Source organism: Oncorhynchus keta, chromosome 22 (genome assembly GCF_023373465.1).
Source record: "Oncorhynchus keta strain PuntledgeMale-10-30-2019 chromosome 22, Oket_V2, whole genome shotgun sequence".
NCBI classification, from domain to species: Eukaryota; Metazoa; Chordata; class Actinopteri; order Salmoniformes; family Salmonidae; genus Oncorhynchus; species Oncorhynchus keta.
In genome coordinates, this window is record NC_068442.1 from 1,025,417 (window position 1) to 1,049,328 (window position 23,912).

The 23,912-nt window shown below is 43.8% G+C and overlaps 2 protein-coding genes across 6 annotated transcripts in view; both read left to right on the top strand.

Moving 5' to 3' along the window:
* Positions 1-21,705, top strand: part of LOC118400932 (caprin-1) — a 40,543-nt gene extending 18,838 nt beyond the window's left edge. For all 4 annotated transcript variants that reach the window (XM_035797965.2, XM_035797968.2, XM_035797966.2 and 1 more), the window contains 11 exons: positions 7,379-7,528; positions 7,860-7,912; positions 8,150-8,233; positions 15,356-15,517; positions 15,904-16,077; positions 17,858-17,968; positions 18,210-18,326; positions 19,404-19,563; positions 19,793-20,155; positions 20,472-20,584; positions 20,959-21,705. In XM_035797965.2, the coding sequence (XP_035653858.1) occupies positions 7,379-7,528; positions 7,860-7,912; positions 8,150-8,233; positions 15,356-15,517; positions 15,904-16,077; positions 17,858-17,968; positions 18,210-18,326; positions 19,404-19,563; positions 19,793-20,155; positions 20,472-20,584; positions 20,959-21,048 (1,577 nt within the window). In that variant the 3' untranslated portion in view covers positions 21,049-21,705. The remainder of the gene's footprint in view (positions 1-7,378; positions 7,529-7,859; positions 7,913-8,149; positions 8,234-15,355; positions 15,518-15,903; positions 16,078-17,857; positions 17,969-18,209; positions 18,327-19,403; positions 19,564-19,792; positions 20,156-20,471; positions 20,585-20,958) is intronic.
* A 2,011-nt stretch (positions 21,706-23,716) lies between these two features.
* The window catches only part of nat10 (N-acetyltransferase 10), a 28,557-nt gene continuing 28,361 nt past the window's right edge, over positions 23,717-23,912 (top strand). Inside the window, exon 1 of one of the 2 annotated variants that reach the window (XM_035797956.1) lies at positions 23,717-23,878. The gene's annotated coding sequence lies outside the window, so the exon portion shown is untranslated. The remainder of the gene's footprint in view (positions 23,879-23,912) is intronic. The other variant, XM_035797957.2, reaches the window with a different exon arrangement.

Below are 23,912 nucleotides of genomic sequence, written 5' to 3' on the forward strand. Positions count from 1 at the left end.
ACGTAAGTATTCAGACCCTTTGCTTTGAGACTTGAAGTTGAGCTCAGGTGCATCCTGTTACCATTGATCATCCTTTTTTCTTTTTTTATAATATGTTTTATTTTCCAATAAAAAAATTAAATAAAAAATGACAGCAATACTAACAATGACATTCATTGTACTGTTGAATGGGATGGCCAATTTAGAGGACAAAATAACTTAACTCACACATACACAAAATAAAACACAATCCTATTAGGTGGTACATGTATATGAAGACAGCATATAGTCATTACAAGCAGTGTAGTTAAGCCAAAAATAAGTATTGAGTGGAGTACAGCACAGAGTAGCAGCAGATCGTCAACCCAGTTATGAAGCGGGACTAGACCATTTATCCAGTATCGGCTGGCAAATTTTGTAAAACATTCTATTGGAAGTATTGTATCGAATCTTTTCCATATGTACTACATTCCCTAAATCCCGTAACCACATTTCAAAGATAGGTACAGTCTCCAATTTCCAAAATTGCAATATGAGCCTTTTGGCTAATAGAGTACAAAGAGAGACAGCTTTCCCTTCGTGGTTATTCCCATCAACTGTACCAAACAGCGATCAATGGGTCTGGGGCTAGAACTCTATCAAAGGCTCTAGATAAGTAATCAAAAATGAGAGCCCAGTAAACATGTAACTTAGGACATGTCCAGAATAAGTGGGTCAACGTCCCCTCGTCCTGCTTGCACCTCTCACACAGTGGTGAGGTATCCGGGAATATTTTACGCAGTTTTACTTTTGAGTAATGCAACCTGTGTATCACCTTAAACTGTACAAGGTTGTGTCTGGCATTCACTGAACTGTGGTTTATATTCCTGAGAGCTTCTACCCAGTTCTCATTTGACATTTCTGAACCAAGTTTTTGTTCCCAAGCCCTTTTAATGGTGTCTGTGGATACCTCTGTGGGCCTGTAGGACATCATACAGTCTAGAGACCAACCCTTTTTTAAATGTATTTTTTTTAACCTTTATTTAACTAGGCAAGTCAGTTAAGAACAAATTCTTATTTTCAATGACGGCCTAGGAACAGTGGGTTAACTGCCTGTTCAGGGGCAGAACGACAGATTTGTACCTTGTCAGCTCGGGGATTTGAATGGGGTTTGATAAGGATCAAGCTATCTAATGTAGGAAATTCCTGATTTGGAGGTATCTGAAAAAATGTGTTGGCATGTTGAACTTTTCCTGTAATTGTTGAAATGAAGCTAACTGACCATCTATGTATGGATTACCAATTGTTGTGAGCCCCTTCTCCCTCCAATGTGAAAACACCATATCATCCAATGCAGGGTGGAAAGCATGATTCAGGCAAATCTGGCTGTCAATGTATACAGTGGGTATGTTAAGAAAGTACCTAATCTGTTTCCAGATCTTAAGCGTATGACAAATGACTGGGTTAGAGTCATAAGTGGGTTTTTTTCACATATGATGGGCTATTAACCAGTGCAGGGAGTGAGGAACGTTGACAGGAGGCCTGCTCAATCAAAAGCCATGCAGGCATATCCTTCTGTCTCATCAAAGGTAAACTTTCCCTCCAGAAAGACAAAATGTTCAGATTAGCAGCCCAATAATACAGTTTAAAGTGAGGGAGGCCAAAGCCCCCCTCTATCTTGTACTTGCATAAATGCTTCTTTGAAATTCTGGCTGTCTTGTTATCCCATAAAAATGGAGTTACTATTGAATCCAGTTTCTTAAAATAGCTTTGTGGTATGAAATTGGGTAGACATTGGAAGAGGTAAAGAAACCTGGGTAGGACAAACATTTTAATAGCGTTTATACGACCAACCAAGGAGGTAGGCAGAGTTTTCCAAAAATCTATACTTTGTTTAAGCTGATATTTTCATGTCCCAATTCCCTTTCAATAGCTGATCAAGGTCTCTTGTCACTACAATGCCAAGGCTTGTGAACTTGTCTATCACTGTTCTAAACGGGGTAGATTGCAGAAATTGCATATCCACAGGCTGTGATATTGGCATCAACTCACTTTTTTTGCCAGTTTATCTTGTAGCCAGAGAAGGAGCCACATGTGTTTATCAAGTTAAGTAAGGATGGAGTAGAAGTTTTAGGCTTGGACAAAAACAAAAGAACATCGTCTGCATATAGGGAAATGTTGTGCTGTGTGTCCTTTATTTTAACAGAAGCTATATCGGCACATGCCCGAATGCGAGTAGCAAGGGGTTCCATATGGCTATAGCGAAGAGAGCAGGCAAAATAGGGCACCCCTGTCGGCACCCCTTGAACAAGCGGAATGACTGCGACATTTCTTGATTGGTTACCACGCCATTGGGTGTGCATAAATAATTCTTATCCAATTAATAAATTCCTTTCCAAACCCGAAGTGCTCCAGAACCGACATCATATACTTCCACTCATTCTGATCAAACGCCTTCTCTGCACCAAGAGCTATTACCACTGCCTCAACCTTATGATCGTGATACATTATGTTGAAAAGGCGTCTCAAATTGTAGTATGTACGTCGGCCCGGGATAAAACCTGTCTGGTCAGGGTGTATGATGTCGGAAATATATGTTTTCAATCGGTTTGCCAATATCTTTGTCAACACCTTGTTTTCTATGGGGAGTAACGACAAGGGGCGATAAGACGACATCTCCATGTAATCTCTATCTTTTTTCAAGATCAGTGCTATTGTAGCCTCATACAGTGTTTGCAGGAGTTTGGCATTTTCTTTGGATTGTTTAAACATTCGCAACATAAGGGGAGATAGACTGGCGCAGCACTTCTTATAAAACTCTATTACATATCCATCGGGCCCAGGGGCCTTGCTGTTTGGAAATTGTGCTATCGCTGTGTTAATTTCCTCTAAAGTTATCCCTGCATCGAGTGCAGCAGCTGCCCCCGTCTAGTTTAGGAAGTTCACATTCAGCGAGAAAGCGGTCCATAGTTTGGATCAGTAGCATCGCATTTTGATTGGTATAGCTCTGAGTAAAACTGTGCAGAGCATTTATTAATATCCTCTGGATCTGTTACTATTTTACCCTTCTTGTCTTTTATTTTGTGAATAGCTCTAGATGCCTGTACATGCCTTAGCTGTCTTGCTAATAATTTTTGTGGTTTGTCACCCAGTTCAAAATAACTTTGTTGCGTTCTAGCAAGTAAAGAGCCCACCCATTTCGAAAGTATGGTATTGTATTCATATTTTAACTTTGATCTTCTCAAGGACTGTATACGAGGAATTCGTCCTAATAATGTTCTCCTGTTCCCCACAACATCTCACCTATTATATAAGTCCCAATTTCTGATCTTCTAATCGAAAAGACATAGGCCGGAAATTCAAACACATTCCTGGCCTGTATTTGGTCATTTAGCCAGCTGACACAGCCGTTCTGTATCCTCAGCCAGGGAGCTTGCTTGTCAAGAACAGATCGGCCTCTTTTGGGTTGTCAAACGTACGTGTTGATCCTTCGACTGTCACCTTAAACCGGGCTGCATTTGTTGCGTACCTCATCATTTCCGTTGGTTCCTCACCTCCAAGGTAAGATCTGGGTAGGAAGACACCCTGGCTCCGTTGAAGTTAAGGGGGAACTTTTAACTAGCCAGCTTGAGGATGAGATCCCTGGTCTGGGGATAGTGCAGCCGTACAATGAATGGGCTTGGTGGCGCGCCCTTGGCCGGCTTCGTTGCCTGAGATCTGTGTGCGCGGTCGATCAGGATGGGCGTTTTGAAGTGTTCACTCCCCAGCAATGCCTGTATCAGCTCCGAGACAAATTCAGTGGGTTTCCCTTTCTCAGTGTCCTCCTGGATCCCACATATTCGGATGTTCTGGCGTCTTGAATGCGACTCGAGCATTTCCAGTCGGGCTTTCAGGGTTTTGTTGTCATTTTTGAAAGTTGCGCACTGTTTCTCTATGTCCTGTAGCCTGGCCTCGTGATCGACTGTCGTCTGATCAACCTCATGCACCCTTCCCTTAGTTGCCTTCACGGCCAAAGTCCCAATACTCTTTGAGATATCAGCCAACCTTGTGTCCACCTTCTTGCTTAGTGAGTTTATGGCAGCCAGTATGTCACTTTGAGTAGGCTCTGTGGGGAACTCTTGGAAGCTAGCCTCTTCAGCTAACTCCTCGTGGGTTGGCGATGTTGAAATTGGTTCGTTGTCTCTCATTCAAATTATGTTGTTTAGAGCCCCCTTTTTTGGTGCCTTTTCCCTTTGTCATATTTGTTTGAAGTTACAGGTCGTGAGAGGTTAAGATAAATACTCATTTGTTTCAAAATCGAGCGGAGTTCTAGCAAAGCATGTCTACACCATAGCACGCTCTCTAGCGCCCCCTCATTGATCATCCTTGAGATGTTTCTACAAATTGATTGGAGTCCACCTGTGGTAAATTCAATTGATTGGACATGATTTAGAAAGGCACATACCTGTCTAAATAAGGTCCCACAGTTGACAGTGCATGTCAGAGCAAAAACCAATCCATGCGGTAGAAGGAATTTTCCGTAGAGCTCCAAGACAGGATTGTGTCGAAGCACAGATCTGGGGAAGGATACCAAAACATTTCCACAGCATTGAAGGTCCCCAAGAACACAGGTTCTTCCTAGAGCTGGCCGACCGGCCAAACTGAGCGATCGGGAGAGAAGGGCCTTGGTCAGGGAGGTGACCAAGAACCCGATGGTCACTCTGACAGAGCTCTAGAGTTCCTCTGTGGTTATGGTTGTCCTTCTGGAAGGTTATCCCATCTCTGCAGCACTCTAACCAATCAGGTCTTTATGGTGGAGTGGCCAGACTGAAGCCACTCCTCTGTAAAAGGCACATGACAGCACGCTCTGGATTTTAGTAGAAGGCACCTAAACACTCTCAGACCATGCGAAAGAAGATTCTCTGTTCTGATGAAACCAAGATTGAACTCTTTGACCTGAATGCCAAGTCACGTCTGGAGGTGTGTCGTGGTGGCAGCATCATGCTGTGGGGATGTTCTTCAGCGGCAGGGACTGTGAGACTAGTCAGGATCGATGCAAAGATGAACGGCGCAAAGCACAGAGAGATCCTTGATGAAAACCTGCTCCAGAGAGCTCAGGACCTCAGTCGAAGGTTCACCTAAACAAGATATTTTGTCACGAAAAGATGATCGACTATGCATATAATTGACAGCTTTGGAAAGAAAACACTCTGACGTTTCCAAAACTGCAAAGATATTGTCTGTGAGTGCCACAGAACTAATGCTACAGGCGAAACCAAGATGACATTTCATACAGGAAGTGAGCCAGATTTTGAATGCGCTGTGTTCCAATGTCTCCTTATATGGCTGTGAATGCGCAAGGAATGAGCCTACACTTTCTGTAGTTTCCCCAAGGTGTCTGCAGCATTGTGACGTATTTGTAGGCATATCATTGGAAAATTGACCATAAGAGACTACATTTACCAGGTGTCCGCTCGGTGTCCTCCGTCGAAACTATTGCGTAATCTCCAGGTGCGTGCATTTTTCCATTTTGTTTAGAGGAGAAACCAAACTGCCACGAGTGATTTATCATCGAATAGATATGTGAAAAACACCTTGAGGATTGATTCTAAACGTTTGCCATGTTTCTGTCGATATTATGAATAATAACACTTAATAATAAACCGAATTTCCGTTTTTTTTTTCTTATCCAAACGTGATGAACAAAACGGAGCGATTTCTCCTTCACAAATAATATTTTTGGAAAAACTGAACATTTGCTATCTAACTGAGAGTCTCCTCATTGAAAACATCCGAAGTTCTTCAAAGGTAAATTATTTTATTTGAATGCTTTTCTTGTTTTTGTGAAAATGTTGCCTGCTGAATGCCAGGCTTAATGCTATGCTAGCTATCAATACTCTTACACAAATGTTTGTGTAGCTTTGGTTGAAAAGCATTTTTGGAAAATCTGAGATGACAGTGTTGTTAACAAAAGGCTAAGCTTGTGAGCTAATATATTTATTTCATTTCATTTGCGATTTTCATGAATAGTTAACGTTGCGTTATGGTAATGAGCTTGAGGCTATAATTACGCTCCCGGATACGGGATTTCTCGTCGCAACAGGTTAAAGAAAAGCACTTTTTTTCATTAAAATAACATCAAATTGATCAGAAATACAGTGTAGACATTTAATATTGTAAATGACTATTGTCGCTGGAAACGGTTGATTTTTTTAATGGAATATCTACATAGGCTTACACAATTGTATTTTGTAGATGGCAATTTGAATGCACATATATACCGTGAAGAGATCCTCTGGCCCATTGTCATACCGTTCATCTGCCGCCATCATTTAATGCTTCAGCATGATAATGCACAGCCCCATGTCACAAGGATCTGTACACAATTCCTGGAAGCTGAAAATGTTCCATTTCTTCCATGGACTGCATACTCACCAGACATGTCACGCATTGGCCATGTTTGGGATCCTCTGGATCGACGTGTACGACAGTTTCCACCAATATCCATCTATATTCAATTCTGCTTATCACGCTATACCACAAAAAACAAAGTTCAAATTCTGAGACTGAGGCCATTGAGTGATTTTGAAGTGACACGTTGCTGCCAAAATCTGTAGCCCATCTCCGCTGCGCTTTATAGCAAGAGCTGCTGGCAAAACGCACCGAAAGTGCTGTTTGAATGAATGTTTATGCGCCTGCTTCTGCATACCACTGCTCAGTCAGATACTTGTATGCTCAGTCAGATTATATGCAACGCAGGACACGCTAGATAATATCTAGTAATATCATCAACCATGTGTAGTTAACTAGTGATTATGATTGATTGTTTTTTATAAGATATGTTTAATGCTAGCTAGCAACTTACTTTGGCTTACTGCATTCGCGTAACAGGCAGTCTCCTTGTGGAGTGCAACGAGAGAGAGGCAGGTCGTTATTGCATTGGACTAGTTAACTGTAAGGTTGCAAGATTGGATCCCCCGAGCTGACAAGGTGAAAATCTGTCGTTCTGCCCCTGAACAAGGCAGTTAACCCACCGTTCCTAGGCCGTCATTGAAAATAAGAATGTGTTCTTAACCGACTTGCCTAGTTAAATAAAGGTATAAAAAAATCGGCAAATCGGTGCCCAAACATACCGATTGTTAATTAATCGGCCATTCCGATTAATCGGTCGACCTCTAGTCTCAGCATTATGGGTCTAGACAAGCCAGTCGCCTCTCTCCAGTCACCAGCACCACCACCTCTTGGAGAACTGGGTCATGTTCAATAGAGCACTTCAATGGGGGGGGGGTTCAGTGCTCAGACCGCAAGACTGGAGAATGCGATGAGACATACTTTGGCCAGATGTGTCCACCATATTTTATTGTAGATTGATGCATCATAATACCGTGGTGTTTTTTGTGATATGGTGATGCTGATGGTTCTCAACCCTTCCCCTCCCCAGACAAAGCTCTGAAGGACAGCCTGGACCGGGCGCTGCTAAGCGGGTACTTTGACAAAGCCCAGTCCCACCAGAATGGAGTGTGTGAGGAGGATGAGGAGCAGCAGTTGGAAGCAGTAGTGGAGTTTGCAGAGGAGCAGACCGTCGACCAAGGTCAACATTTTTGACATTGATGTTAATTTGCTCTTTTGAGTTATAAATGGACAAAGTTATACATATTTTGATAGCTCAACTGGTCACGTTCCTTTGCCATCCTTAGAAATGTGAGATTTTTTTTGAAAATGGCGAACCAATGTAGTTGTTAGCAAAAGTACACGTAAGTTTGGGAATTTGTAAGCAAGTTGTAGGCAATATTAAATGTTAACTGTTCGCTCCTTAAGTTACGTTACTTGCTGTATTGTTTAGTTTTCCAATTATGACAATAAAGATGTTGTTTAATTAAACATCTTTCGTCCTGCATTCTGAAAATTATTTTTCTCTTCAGAGGGTGAAATAGTTGAAGAGTACATAGAGCCCATTAAGGTGGAGGCTACAGAGGTGAGAGGACATACTATCCTGGGTCGTGTTCATTAAGGCATTGTTTTACTACATTTCGCAATGGAAATGAAAATAAGTGCTTCCAATTGGACAAATTCAGATAGTGTATACATGTGTTACATACCTGTTTTGGCCAGTTTTCTTTGATTTCCTACCGACTGAACACTACCCTGTTCATTCAGTTATTATCATGTCTCGGCTGCTTTGTGACGGTGGCCATCTTGTTTATGTTTTCAGTTCGTAAACAGACAGTTCATTCCAGACACCATGTACAGCAGCAGTGACAAGGAGCAAGGAGACAAGTGGACGACAGAAATAGAGGTATGATGCTCAGTGTTTTACACATTCCACAAATCATGGTAGGGCTGTCCCAGACAAAAAACAATATTGGTCTACAGAGTCATCTCTGTCATTCAACCAGTCAAAATGTTTAAATGTTTATTTTTTCATAGACACATCCTATGTGTTTTAATCAAATCAAGTATTTGCACTAGGCTTATCTGATGCTTTAAGTGTAATGTTAGATATAATTAAGACATGCAAATGACTAGAGTCGAAACGCAGTTGATTTAATTGGGCCGGGCTCAGACTTGCTGCGCGGTGTGTAAATATAAAAATTTACTGTGAGTGACTGTGGGACGAGCACCTGTTGTCTCTCTCTCCTCTCTGCTGCAGTGACCACCACAGAACAGTGTTTATCGTGCTGTCTGTGTTGCTGCAGCGTAATTAGCCATTTCTGACTGAAAAGTTACCGAAATCCCTCATTTGTTTAGGAAAAACATTCCCTATTCCCTCGGCCCTTGCTCTCTTTACGTGACATGCATGCGTCACATGCATGTGACCAATATGGCCTGACCTATAGCCTATCATACTCGCATCAATAAATTGGTTATAACAAACTCTGAACACCGTAACACACAGCAAAATAGATGCAGAGGACGTGACAAATCAACTGGAAACGGGCGAATGTTTACTGGTTGCTCAGGAGGTAAAGGGGAAGTCAGATGTGTGGAATAAATGTGACTAGTTGTGGAAAATACTGCCGATCAAGAAAAAGAAGGTAAGGAGCAAGCGCTGCATGCATATTATGTGTGCCCAACAGGTGCTGTTAAATTATATTGTTCCAAACGGTCAGAAAGATTACAATGTTAACACCAGAGAGTGTTTTTATAAAGTTTTGTAAAGACTTTATTACAGAAAATACGAAAGTTGCATTCATTCCTGAATGCAATTTTACAAAATGGAACTGTTTATTTATTGTTTACGCTTATTTATTAAATGAACGCTTTATTTTAACTTTAAATGATCGATTGCATTTCAAATCGTGAACAACTCATACGCTGTGAAAGGTTTTATGATTAACTATTGAAATATAGGCCTAACTAAGTTAACTAAGTTTTCTGGCTAACGTTAGCATTCAGCTAACCACGGTTTGTGGTAATCAGCTATCCTTTAGCTCGAAAATCTATCGGCAGTTTTGTACACCGCAACTCAGACCAGAACATACCAGACCTATTTTTCTCTCCATATCCCCGGATTTCAATTGCAAGCTCTGGACATTTACACCAGGATCTCACAGCTAGCTAGCTGCTATCCGTGTGACTTGGCTTACGTCGATTCTGGAGCAAACATCAATTATTCCGGAGCTAGCCAGCTTAAGAGTTCCATCAGCCACTCCTGGGCTACAATCTCCTATCCGGACCCGTTTTACTGCCGATGCGGAGCCCCACTGGGCCTTCACGACTGGACTAGCGACGTTATCTGCCCGAGGGAGTTATCCAGCTGGCCCCTCCGTAGTGATGTTACCTGAACGCCCATCTGCGGCCCGCTAATCATTAGCTGTCTTATAGGCTGCTATCTGAATAGGTATATCGGACAATTTTTCTTGGTTCACTAACTTTAGCTATTTTGCCAATTGGATTGATCCTCCCTACCACACGGAACCCCACTAATCTACCGACGGAAACACGCGAGGTGGCTAAACAGACCTCATCCTATGCTAGATTGATACCCATGGCCCGGCTAGCTGTCTGAATCGCCGTGACCCCAACCAACCTCACTACTCACTGGACCCTTTTGATCACTCGACTAAGCATGCCTCTCCTTAATGTCAATATGCCTTGTCCATTGCTGTTCTGGTTAGTGTTTATTGGCTTATTTCACTGTAGAGCCTCTAGCCCTGCTCACTATACCTTATCCAACCTTACAGTTCCACCACCCACACGTGATGACATCACCTGGTTTCAATGATGTTTATAGAGACGATATCTTTCTCTCATCATCACTCAATACCTAGGTTTACCTCCACTGTATTCAGATCCTACCATAACTTTGTACATTATACCTTGAAGCTATTTTATCGGCCCCAGAAACCTCCTTTTACTCTCTGTTCCAGACGTTCTAGACGACCAATTCTCATAGCTTTTAGCCGTGCCCTTATCCTACTGTTCCTCTGGTGATGTAGAGGTGAATCCAGGCCCTGCAGTGCCTAGCTCCACTCCTATTTCCCAGGCGCTCTCTTTTGATGACTTCTGTAACCGTAACAGCAGCATACCACCCTGCATTCCACTGCTGGCTTGCTTCTGAAGCTAAGCAGGGTTGGTCCTGGTCAGTTCCTGGATGGGAGACCAGATGCTGCTGGAAGTGGTGTTGGAGGGCCAGTAGGAGGCACTCTTTCTGGTCTAAAAAATATCCCAATGCCCCAGGGCAGGGATTGGGGACACTGCCCTGTGTAGGGTGCCGTCTTTCGGATGGGACTTTAAACGGGTGTCATGACTCTCTGGTCATTTAAGATCCCATGGCACTTATCGTAAGAGTAGGGGTGTTAATCCCGGTGTCCTGGCTAAATTCCCAATCTGGCCCTCAAACCATCACGGTCACCTAATGATCCCCAGTTTACAATTGGCTCATTAATCCCCCTCCTCTCCCCTGTAACTATTCCCCAGGTCGTTGCTGCAAATGAGAACGTGTTCTCAGTCAACTTACCTGGTAAAATAACAGATAAATAAAATTGCTTTGGTTTCATGCATGTTAACATTAGAAGCCTCCTCCCTAAGTTTCACTCTGCCAACCCGGATGTTCTAGCCTTGTCTGAATCCTGGCTTAGGCAGACCACCAAAAATTCTGAAATCTTCATCCCTAACTACAACATTTTCAGACAAGATAGAACGGCCAAAGGGGCGGTGTTGCAATCTACTGCAAAGATAGCCTGCAGAGGTCTGTCCTACAATCCAGGTCTGTACCCAAACAATTTGAACTTCTACTTTAAAAAATCCACCTCTCTAAAAACAAGTCTCTCACCGTTGCCGCCTGCTATAGACCACCCTCTGCCCCCAGCTGTGCTCTGGACACCATATGTAAACTGATTACCCCCCATCTATCTTCAGAGCTTGTGCTGCTAGGCGACTTAAACTGGAACATGCTTAACACCCCAGCCATCCTACAATCTAAGCTTGATGCCCTCAATCTCACACAAATTATCAATGAACCTACCAGGTACCACCCCAAAGCCGTAAACACGGGCACCCTCATAGATATCATCCTAACCAACTTGCCCTCTAAATACACCTCTGCTGTTTTCAACCAAGATCTCAGCGATCACTGCCTCATTGCCTGCATCCGAAATGGGTCAGCGGTCAAATGACCTCCACTCATCACTGTCAATCAATACCTAGGTTTACCTCCACTGTATTCACATCCTACCATACCTTTGGCTGTACATTATACCTTGAAGCTATTTTATCGCCCCAGAGCCTACATTCACTGTAGGCTCTACAGTGAAACACTTCCGCGAGCAGGCCTTTCTAATCGACCTGGCCGATGTATCCTGGAAGGATATTGATCTCATCCCGTCAGTATAGGATGCCTGATATTTCTTTTTAATGCCTTCCTCACCACCTTAAATAAGCATGCCCCATTCAAGAAATGTAGAACCAGGAACAGATATAGCCGTTGGTTCTCTCCAGACCTGACTGCCCTTAACCAACACAAAAACGTCCTATGGCGTTCTGCATTAGCATCGAACAGCCCCCGTGATATGCAACTTTTCAGGGAAGCTAGAAACCAATATACTCAAGGCAGTTAGAAAAGCCAAGGCTAGCTTTTTCAAGCAGATATTTCCTTCCTGCAACACAAACTCAAAAAAGTTCTGGGACACTGTAAAGTCCATGGAGAATAAGATCACCTCCTCCCAGCTGCCCACTGCACTGAAGATAGGAAACACTGTCACCACTGATAAATCCACTATAATTGAGAATTTTAATAAGCATTTTTCTACAGCTGGCCATGCTTTCCACCTGGCTACCCCTACCCCGGCACTGCACCCCCCACAGCAACTCGCCCAAGCCTTCCCCATTTCTTCTTCTTCCAAATCCAGTCAGCTGATGTTCTGAAAAGAGCTGCGAAATCTGGAACCCTACAAATCAGCCGGACTAGACAATCTGGACCCTTTCTTTCTAAAATGATCTGCCAAAATTGTTGCCACCCCTATTACTAGCCTGTTCAACCTCATTTGTGTCGTCTAAGATTCCCAAAGATTGGAAAGCAGCTGTGGTCATCCCCCTCTTCAAAGGGGGGACACTCTTGACCCAAACTGCTACAGACCTATATCTATCTTACCTTTCTAAAGTCTTCGAAAGCTAAGTCAACAAACAGATTACCGACCATTTCGAATCCCACCGTACCTTCTCCGCTATGCAATCTGGTTTCAGAGCTGGTCATGGGTGCACCTCAGCCACGCTCAAGGTCCGAAACGATATTTTATACGCCATCGATAAGAAACAATACTGTGCAGCTGTATTCATTGACCTGGCCAAGGCTTACAAGACTGTCAATCACCACATCCTCATCGGCAGACTCGACAGCCTTGGTTTCTAAAATAATTGCCTCGCCTGGTTCATCAACTACTTCTCTGATAGAGTTCAGTGTGTCAAATCGGAGGATCTGTTGTCCGGGCCTCTGGCAGTCTCTATGGGGGTGCCACAGGGTTCTTGAACCAACTCTCTTCTCTGTATACATCAATGATGTCGCACTTGCTGCTGGTGAGTCTCTGATCAACCTCTATGCAGACGACACCATTCTGTATACTGTAAACTCTCCTTCCAGACTCACATCAAACATCTCCAATCCAAAGTTAAATCTAGAATTGGCTTCCTATTTCGCAACAGCCTCCTTCACTCATGCTGCCAAACATACCCTTGTAAAACTGACCATCCTACCAATCCTCGACTTCGGCAATGTCATTTACAAAATAGCCTCCAATACCCTACTCAATAAATTGGATGCAGTCTATCACAGTGCCATCCGTTTTGTCACCAAAGCCCCATATACCACCCACCACTGCGACCTGTATGCTCTCGTTGGCTGTCCCTCGCTTCATACTCGTCGCCAAACCCACTGGCTCCATGTCATCTACAAGACCCTGCTAGGTAAGGTCCTCCCTTATCTCAGCTCGCTGGTCACTATAGCAGCACCCACCTGTAGCACGCGCTCCAGCAGGTATATCTCTCTGGTCACCCCCAAAACCAATTATTCCTTTGGCCGCCTCTCCTTCCAGTTCTCTGCTGCCAATGACTGGAACGAACTACACAAATCTCTGAAACTGGAAACACTTATCTCCCTCACTAGCTTTAAGCTCACAGATTACTGCACCTGTACATAGCCCATCTATAATTTAGCCCCAACTACTACCTCTTTCCCTACTGTATTTATTTATTTATTTATATTGCTCCTTTGCACCCCATTATTTCTATCTCTACTTTGCACATTCTTCCACTGCAAATCTACCATTCCAGTGTTTTACTTGCTATATTGTATTTACTTCACCACTGTGGCCTTTTTTGCCTTTACCTCCCTTATCTCACCTCATTTGCTCACATTGTTTAGACTTATTTTTCTACTATATTATTGACTGTATGTTTGTTTTACTCCATGTGTAACTCTGTGTTGTTGTACGTGTCAAACTGCTTTTCTTTATCTTGGCCAGGTCGCAATTGTAAATGAGAACTTGTTCTCAACTTGCCTACCTGGTTAAATAAAGGTGAAATAAAAAAAATAATGCCATTACTTATTATTATACTGACCATCATCATAATAACAATTAGGAGATCAAGAAAAACTTTGGTTATTATTATGAATATTATTTTTCTGACAATTTGAAACATTGTAAACAACACCATATAAATTATCAATAATACCAGAGGCTGTTAAAAACATTTTTAAAAAGTGTTAAGCCTTTTTTACAGATTAAAAACAGACAAAATGGTGAATTTGTTTATCGGACATGCGTGATGTTTGGTGCTCATAGAGGCAGTAGACTATTAAACAATACGCTCACATGCAACAGAAGCAGGATCTATTTTAATTCTGTAGTTATACAGTACCAGTCAAAAGTTTTGACACACCTACTCACTTAAGGATTTGTCTTCATTTTTCTACATTGTGGAATAATAGTGAAGATATCTAAACTATGAAAGAACACATGGAAACATATTGTAAACAAATCAAAATATATTTTATATTGGAGATTCTTCAAAGTAGCCACCCTTTGCCTTGACAGCTTTGCACACTCTTGGCATTCTCTCAACCAGCTTCATGAGGTAGTCACCTGGAATGCATTTCAATTAACAGGTGTGCCTTGTTAAAAGTTCATTTGTGGAATTTCTTTCCTTAATGCATTTGAGCCAATCAGTTGTGTTGTGACATGGTAGGGGTGGTATACAGAAGATAGCTCTATTTGGAAAAAGACCAAGTCCATATTATGGCAAGAACAGCTCAAATAAGCAAAGAGAAACGACAGTCCATTACTTTGACTTACCTTCATGTCTGAATCTGGAAAATGTCAAGAACATTTCTTCAAGTGCAGTTGCAAAAATGATCAAGCGCAATGATAAAACTGGCTCTCATGAGGACCGCCACAGGAAAGGAAGACCCAGAGTTGCCTCTGCTGCAGAGGATAAGTACATTAGTTAACTGCACCTCAGATTACAGCTCAAATAAATGCTTCACAGAGTTCAAGTAACAGATACATCTCAACATCAACTGTTCAGAGACAAACATTTTTTGTTCCTTTTTTTTTGCATTAGCTATCAACATTCAGTAAAAAATAAAACGGTGTCATCTAATTTAAATCTTGTGAAACGTCCTGTAACTAACGGGTTTTTACCGTTCCTGTAAGTCCTCCGGCATGTGATCAAAGCAGCAGGATATGTATATAAAATTCAATTTTGTATTCATGTATTGATTTAGTCATACCCAATGCCTTTTATCAAGATATGTTACGTTTAATTATTAAGACGTCACCTACATTTTAAAAAGTCTCATTTGGACTATATCTTAAATGACCATTTTATGTCATCGTCTAGTCGAGATTATGGGACTGGATACGGAAGGGTACTTTCATAGGGTATACAGCCTCTGGCCTTGCCTCTTGTTCTTCCCCCTCAGGTGGAGTGTGTCATCCAGCAACCGCCTGTACAGTCAGCCCTTCCCCCCAATGACTTGGAGACCCACTCCCTGAATGTGGCCACAGTCACACCCCCGGTGGTCAGGAAGCAGGCAGTCCAGGACCTCTTGTCACAGATGCAGGGGCCTTACAACTTCATGCAGGTGGGGATTCGAACCACCACCCTCTTCAAGACTCTTAGCCCATTGAGCTAAAGTCTAGCAATTAGCTGTGGTTGCTGTGACTGTGGTTGAGGCTTGTACAATGAGGCGGTTTGGACCTGAATATTAGGCATTTGGTCCAAGCTAATGCCTGGGCTTTAGCTCAGCAGGTGAACACGATCTAGTGGCTTTTAGGCAACCATAGCTTTGGACCTCAGTCAGTCACATATTCAGCATAGTGCCATAATAACATTTTTTGCTTCCCTCAGGACCAATGCATTTTGTGTAGTTGTGTAGTTTTGTGGAGTCAGAAGATCAAGGAATCAAAGATGTGAGGAATAAAGGAAAGAGTTTTGTTGTTCAGCCATATTTTCTGCTTCCTCCCTCAGGACTCTATGCTGGAGTTTGATGGTCAGCTCATTGACCCAGCCATCGTGTCAGCCCAGCCCATGAAGCCTGCAGCTCAGAACATAGACCTTCCTCAGTTGGGCTGTCCCCCAGTCCATCTAAAATCACGCCTCTCACCACACAACACTGTCCCGGTACAGCCTGAGCCCATGCAGGTGAGTATGGGTGTTGATGATGGCAGGGGCTTCCTTTAATAACATAACATGTTCAAATAATTTGAAAATGCAATTTAAAAAATATATATATATATATCTTACCCCTTTTTTCCTCCCCAATTTTGTGGTATCCAATTTGTAGTAGTTACAGTCTTGTCTTATCGCTGCAACTAATAATAATAATATATGCCATTTAGCAGACGCTTTTATCCAAAGCGACTTACAGTCATGTGTGCATACATTCTACGTATGGGTGGTCCCGGGAATCGAACCCACTACCCTGGCGTTACAAGCGCCATGCTCTACCAACTGAGCTACAGAAGGTCTAGGCAACTCCCGTACGGACTCGGGAGAGGCGAAGGTCGAGTGCCATGCGTCCTCCGAAACACAACCCAACCTAGCTGCACTGCTTCTTGACACAATGCACATCCAACCCGGGAGCCAGCCGCACCAATGTGTCGGAGGAAACACCATACACCTGGAGACCTGGTCTGCGTGCACTGCGCCCGGCCCGACACAACACAGGAGTCGCTAGTGCACGATGAGACAAGGATATCCCTGCCGGCCAAACCCTCCCCAACCCTAACCCAGAATCTAAGGTGGCACAGCCAGCACTGCGATGCAGTGCCTTAGACCACTGCGCCACCCGGGTGGCCCTAAAATGCACCCTTAACCTCTCTGGGATATGTGGGATGGTAGCATCCAGTGATAATGCAGAGCGCCAAATTCAAATGAATACTATTCAAAAAAATAACTTTGATGAAATCACACATTCAATATACCAAATTAAAGCTACACTTGTTGTGAATCCAGCCAATGTGTCAGATTTCAAAAATGCTTTACGGTGAAAGCAAACGATGCTATTATCTGAGGATAGCACCCCAGTCAACAAAGAGAAAAGCATATTTCAACCCTGCAGGCGCGACACAAAATGCAGAAATAAAAATATAATTCATGCCTTACCTTTGATGAGCTTATTCTGTTGGCACTCCAATATGTCCCATAAACATCACAAATGGTCCTTTTGTTCAATTTTTCGGTCGATATATATCAATTTATTGTCCATTTATTTGGCGCGTTTGATCCAGAAAAACACTGGTTCTAACTTGAGCAACGTGACTACAAAATATCTCAAAAGTTATCTGTAAACATTGTCCAAACATTTCAAACTACTTTTGTAATACAACTTTAGGTATTTTTAAACGTAAATAATCAATCAAATTGAAGACGGGATATACTGTGTTCAATGCCGGAGGAAAACAAAGTGGAGTGTGCTTTCAGGTCACGCGCCTCTAACAAAGAGTACACTTCCCTCGAGCCTCATTCTGAACAATGTTCTTCATTTCTCAAAGGAAAAACCTCAACCAATTTCTAAAGACCGTTGACATCCAGTGGAAGCGATAGGAACTGCAGGAAAGTCAAATAGAAATCTGGATTCCAAATGAAAACCCATTAAAAAGTGAGTGACCTCAAAAATAAAAAAATCTGAACGGTTTGTCCTCGGGTTTCGCCTGCCAAATAAGTTCTGTTATACTCACAGACATGATTCAAACAGTTTTATTAATTTCTACTAATAATGTGCATATCTTAGCTTCTGGGTCTGAGAAGCAGGCCATTTACTTTGGACACGCTTTTCATCCAGATGTGAAAATACTGTTTCTGTCCCAAAGAAGTTAAGTAATCACTGATATGACTTGTCTGGATTGGTCAAAGGTATTTTAGATGAGTGACAATTCCAGTGAGGCTGGAAGATGCATTTGATCTGCTCCTTCATCCCCAGGTTCCCTTGGTGTCCCCCACGCCTGAGTCGTACACCACCCCGTGCCCCACGTACCAGTCATCACACACGCCAGAAACACGCCCACATGCGGATTCCATCGACACCATCCAGGTAAAAAAAATTATTAAAGGATAATGCATGCCACTTAGCAAACACTTTTATCCATTATCCAGCAACTTGCAGTTGACTTTTAAGTTGCGGGTTACATTTCCACAGTGATTATGTACACATACAAAAAATAAATGATGGACTCACTGTGGGAATTGAACCCAACAAATTTTACGTTACTAGCGCCACACTCTTACCAACCTGAGTACAGGATCACTGTATCTGATGGTACTGTTCTTCCCAGGAGTCCATGTCCCTGTCATCAGAGCAGCAGCAGGTCTTCCAGTCTGTCAACGTCTCCAAACCCCCACACATCTCCGGCATCAATGTCAATGCAGCACCATTCCAGTCCATGCAGACAGTAAGGCCTTAGTCAAAACGCAAACAGTCTCTCTGGTTGGCAGGAAGGTACGGGCACGCCGGCAGTCAGAAACGGTCACGCACGCAGGCAGGCACGGTCACGCATGCCAGCAGGCAGGCACGGTCACGCACGAGCGCCGGCAGGCAGGCACGGTCAATCATGCAGGCACGGTCACGCACGAGCGCCGGCAGGCAGGCACGGTCAATCATGCAGGCACGGTCACGCACGAGCGCCGGCAGGCAGGCACGGTCAATCATGCAGGCACGGTCACACACGCAGGCACGGTCACACACGCAGGCACGGTCACACACGCAGGCACGGTCACACACACACGCAGGCACGGTCACACACACACGCAGGCACGGTCACACACACACGCAGGCACGGTCACACACACACGCAGGCACGGTCACACACACATGCAGGCACGGTCACGCACGCACGGTCACGCAGGCAGGCAGGCACGGTCACGCAGGCAGGCACAGACAGAGACAGGCGCGCGCGGATACGGAGACAGGCGCGCGCAGACACGGAGACAGGCGCGCACGGATACGGAGACAGGCGCGCGCACGGATACGGAGACAGGCGCGCGCGGACAAGGAGACAGGCGCGCGCGGACAAGGAGACAGGCGCGCGCGGACAAGGAGACAGGCGCGCGCGGACAAGGAGACAGGCGCGCGCGGACAAGGAGACAGGCGCGCGCGGACAAGGAGACAGGCGCGCGCGGACAAGGAGACAGGCGCGCGCGGACAAGGAGACAGGCGCGCGCGGACAAGGAGACAGGCGCGCTCGGACAAGGAGACAGGCAGGCGCAGGCGCGCGGACAGGCGCTCGCGCGGACAAGGGGACAGGCGCGCACGGGGACAGGCGCGCGCGCGGACAAGGAGGCAGGCGTGCGGACAAGGAGGCAGGCGCGCGCGCAGACACAGAGATAGTTTTGGGCTGAAACACAAATCTCAGATTGTAGCTTTATCTCTTGATAAACCTGTGAGTGACAATTGTTCCTAGCGTTGTTAAACTAGGCTGAACACTCGGCACACCATTGTTTTAACCAGGCTACCTTGCTCCCCCCCTCAGGTGTTCAACCTCAATGCCCCTGTCCCGCCGGCCAATGAGGCGGAAGCCTTGACCCAGGCCAGCCAATACCAGAACAGCTACAGCCAGCAGGGGTTCAGCAGCCAATCACAGCAGCTCCCTGTGGAGCAGACAGAGATGCAGACTGACCAGCTGCAGTCTGGTGAGCTAGCAGGGCTGGAGCAGGTTTTTTTCCCTTGTCATACTACAGAGCAAAACCAAGTCGAGCCGTATCACACTGGCCTGGTTATGCGTTTACCATCGTGCTACTGGAGCTGTCCTGAAAAAGGCAATGGTTGAACAGCGCTAGATGGTGTGGAAAGGATACTTCACTAACTTTATTATGACTGTCTCAAGGCCATTTTACTCAATCTATGTTTCCCTGTCTGTAGTGGTTGGTGCCTTCCACTCCCAAGACCCATCCCTGCCCAGCCAGGCCCAGCCCAGCCAGGCCCAGCCCAGCCAGGCCCAGCCCAGCCAGGCCCTGCCCAGCCAGGCTCTGCCCAGCCAGGCCCTGCCCAGCCAGGCCCTGCCCAGCCAGGCCCTGCCCAGCCAGGCTCTGCCCAGCCAGGCTCTGCCCAGCCAGGCCCTGCCCAGCCAGGCCCTGCCCCAGGGTCAGCAGGGTCCAGGGTTCATCCCCGCGGCTGGTCGCCAGGCCCAGTCCTTCTACAACAGCAGAGGCATGACCCGCGGAGGCCCCCGTAACGCCCGCGGCATGGTCAACGGATACAGAGGGCCCTCCAACGGATTCAGAGGTACGGTAGCCTGACCTGTCCTTTACTGTCACAAACTAAATTGTGCAGGGCCACACATCAGCCTCAAGATACACTAGAGCTTTCTCTTGTCTGTAGAGTAGTTACTTAAATAGACGGATTGAGCTGAGTGTTGTGTATGGGAGAGAAAAACCTACATCTGTTGGATTTGATCTCAACTTGTTTGACATTTGATATCACATGCTTGTTGCACATGTTGGTGTCATCATGGTCTTGATGCTGTTTAATAAGCGAAAGCAACAATCTATGCTTTTTACTGAATGACTGCGTCTAACTGGAGTGTTATAATCCATTCCAGGTGGATATGACGGTTACCGACCTCCCTTCGCCAACACTCCAAACTCTGGATATCAACAGGCTCAGTTCAATACCCCTCGGGATTACTCCAATGGTGGCAACTACCAGCGGGGGGTAAATAACCTTTGACCTTATGTTGAGCTAACATGTTCAGGACCGGTTTCCCGGACACAGATTTAAGCCGCGGAATTAAAAGTACTTTCAATTGGGGGAGTTTGTCCGTTGAGCATTTATTTTTCGGTTTCAAGAGTAGGCTTAATTTAGGTCTGGGATGTTGACCCGCCCTTACTATAGGGGATCTTGGATTGTCTCATATCTGTTTGGCATCTATAGGAGTTGTTGTGTTACATGTTAGTAATATTATGTGGGCCTAAGTTTGCCTTATAGGGGGCATCACTGGATCGACTCCTTTTATTTGTTAGAAATCTATGTAGGAGTATTCTATGAGAACAGTTAGTAGTAATGCTTTGTCTTTTTCCCTGCTTCAGGATGGTTATAATCAGAACTACAAGCGTGGAGCAGGCCAGGTATCCAGAGGGATGTCTCGAGGAGGCAATGCCCAGGCCATGAGGTCCTGATCGGGCCTGTGTTTGACTGTCCCAATTCACCCCTTCCCCTTGGCCCTAACATTTCAATGTTTGCAGAAACGTCTGGTACGTATAACGGTGTAGTGGTGGACTTGTTTACTTGGTTATATTTTTCCTGGGTGGGGCACGTTGAAGGGTCAGGGCCAAGGTGGGGGGTGGGGTGAGGAACGACTGGAACAGATTTTGACTGACAACTTTCCACACCACACTAAACATTCGAGATATCCAGAATGCATTTTGCCCCATCACTTTTATTTGTCCTTTTTGTTTCTCATCAGTGGTATTTTTCCTGGCTTTTGGATCAAAGTAATGCCTGCTTTGATATTGAACAAATATTAATGTTTTAAAATGAGACTGAATACACAAGCCAATCTGTAAATCCTTAGTGTTACAATGGTTTTAAGCAAGCCTGTAAACTTGAAAGATTTCATAGATTTTTTTTTAAATAAAATAAAACATGCCACTGCTGGTCCGAGCCCCCGGGAGTATTTCTTTCTCTTGCCCAGTCCCCCTTTTTTGTTTTGTTCACATATCATCTTTGTTCTAAAAAGCATTTTTGTTATGTTTTTAAAAGAAGCTCCCAATTCCTCAGTTTGTAAATTGATGTTGCTTCAAGAGTTTCAATAAAGATGTTGCATTTACCCATGATTTGTGGTGATTGTGTCCAGTGTCCTTTATTGTTGGGTGGTGAAAGTGTTGCCAGGGCTAGACAAGATGGTTTTGACTTATGATGGAAAGAGTTGTGTATTGCATTCTCTGTAGAAAACTACACAATCTGAGAGCTGGGTAGGGATCACGGATGAATCAAGACTACATTTCCTATCTACGCTTCTTATTAGCTCAGAGGCTAAATTAAACCGCTTTTACTATGGTGGGTTACTTGTTGAGGAAGACCTTGAAGTGGTGATTTTATTAAGTGTCGTCAAAGATTATAGATATACTGACATTGTCAGGGCAGAAAGACATGTACCATGGGAGTCTTTGTACACAAAGCGGCGGTACTGTCTAGCTCCCACCTATTCTTTCTTTGGATTGTTGAGTACACCTCATTATTGCAATCCTCTTATGAATATTCAATGAGGGTTGTTGACATCAACCGCCTCTTCAAAGGAGACAGATGCTATGCTACTAGCCTCATGCCATGAAGTTGCATAGACATTTTTTTTTCTCAAAGTTGCCAGGATGTCACATAACAAATTTTATTTGATCAAATAAACATCACGTAGCAAATAAGCTATTAATTTGTTTGTGGACCAAATTCGATAAGGTCATTAACCTCCATCAGAAAATGATTTGCTTGGTGGGAGAAACAACAAAACGCCACCTGCTGGAGGGAGACAGATCTTCTGCCGAATTGAGCCTCTTTATTTTCCTCTGGTGTAGTGTAGAGATGAGGCAGTCTGGTTATAACCTATATTTTAAACTGGGTGGTTTGAGCCCCGAATGCTGATGGTATATGAGGTATGTCAGACCGTATGCCATGGGTACGACAAAATATTTATTTTCACTGCTCTAATTGCATTGGCAACCAGTTTATAATAGCAGTAAGACACCTTGGGGGTTTGTGATATATGGCCAATATACAGTGCCTTGCGAAAGTATTCGGCCCCCTTGAACTTTGCGACCTTTTGCCACATTTCAGGCTTCAAACAAAACGATATAAAACTGTATTTTTTTTGTGAAGAATCAACAACAAGTGGGACACAATCATGAAGTGGAACGACATGTATTGGATATTTCAAACTTTTTTTACAAATCAAAAACTGAGAAATTGGGCGTGCAAAATTATTCAGCCCCCTTAAGTTAATACTTTGTAGCGCCACCTTTTGCTGCGATTACAGCTGTAAGTCGCTTGGGGTATGTCTCTATCAGTTTTGCACATCGAGAGACTGAACTTTTTGTATTACGGCTATCACGACTCAGGTTTGTAGGCCTCCTTGCTCAAACACGCTTTTTCAGTTCTGCCCACACATTTTCTATTGGAATGAGGTCAGGCCTTTCTGATGGCCACTCCAATACCTCGAGATGGCTGTGCATATTCATGTCATGAAGCTAGTAGCATAGCATCTCTCCATTGAAAACCATTGGTTGACGTCAACAACCCTCATTGAAAATTCAAAGTAGATTGCAAAAATTTCCAGAATTCTATTCCCAAAATTAGACATCCATAGTGAATAACAAAAATAACATCTTCCTGAATCATTAAAGAGTGAATACGATTGCATTAGAATTGTAATTTTTAAAAAAGTATATATTTTTTGTATGTATTTTGTATTTTCTTGTTTATACTTAAAAAAAAAAAATTATTTAACGAGGCAAGTCATTTAAGAACAAATTCTTATTTACAATGACGGCCTACTGTTAGACATGTTTGATGTAGGGATGTAAGTTGATAATTGTATATAATTAAACAATTGATTGCAATAATGAAATGCATCCACCAAGTGGGAAAGGCGGCCTTTGTACTATCATTAACATATTTTGAAATATCAGTCATATTTTTATATATTTCAAAATATGTTGAATATATATATAATGTTCACGTGTTTCTTCACCTCATTGCTTGTGAGAATGTTTTGTTTATTTCAGGTTTGTTAACATTTGTTAACCTTCAGGCATTTGGTTAGACAGCGCATGTACTTTTGTCGCATAGTTCTGACGTCATGGCAGGGTCCTTCAGAACCGCCGTCCCCACGTGAGTTTATCAGCATGATTGCAGCATGTAAACTAAACTAACTGCTTCCAGAGTTTTGTCCTGTTTTCATCTACATTTATTAGTTTAATCAGGATTAAACACCAGTGGGTTTACTAACTACGTCAGGTAAGAACGATATCTTAAACCAGAGAGTTGTATA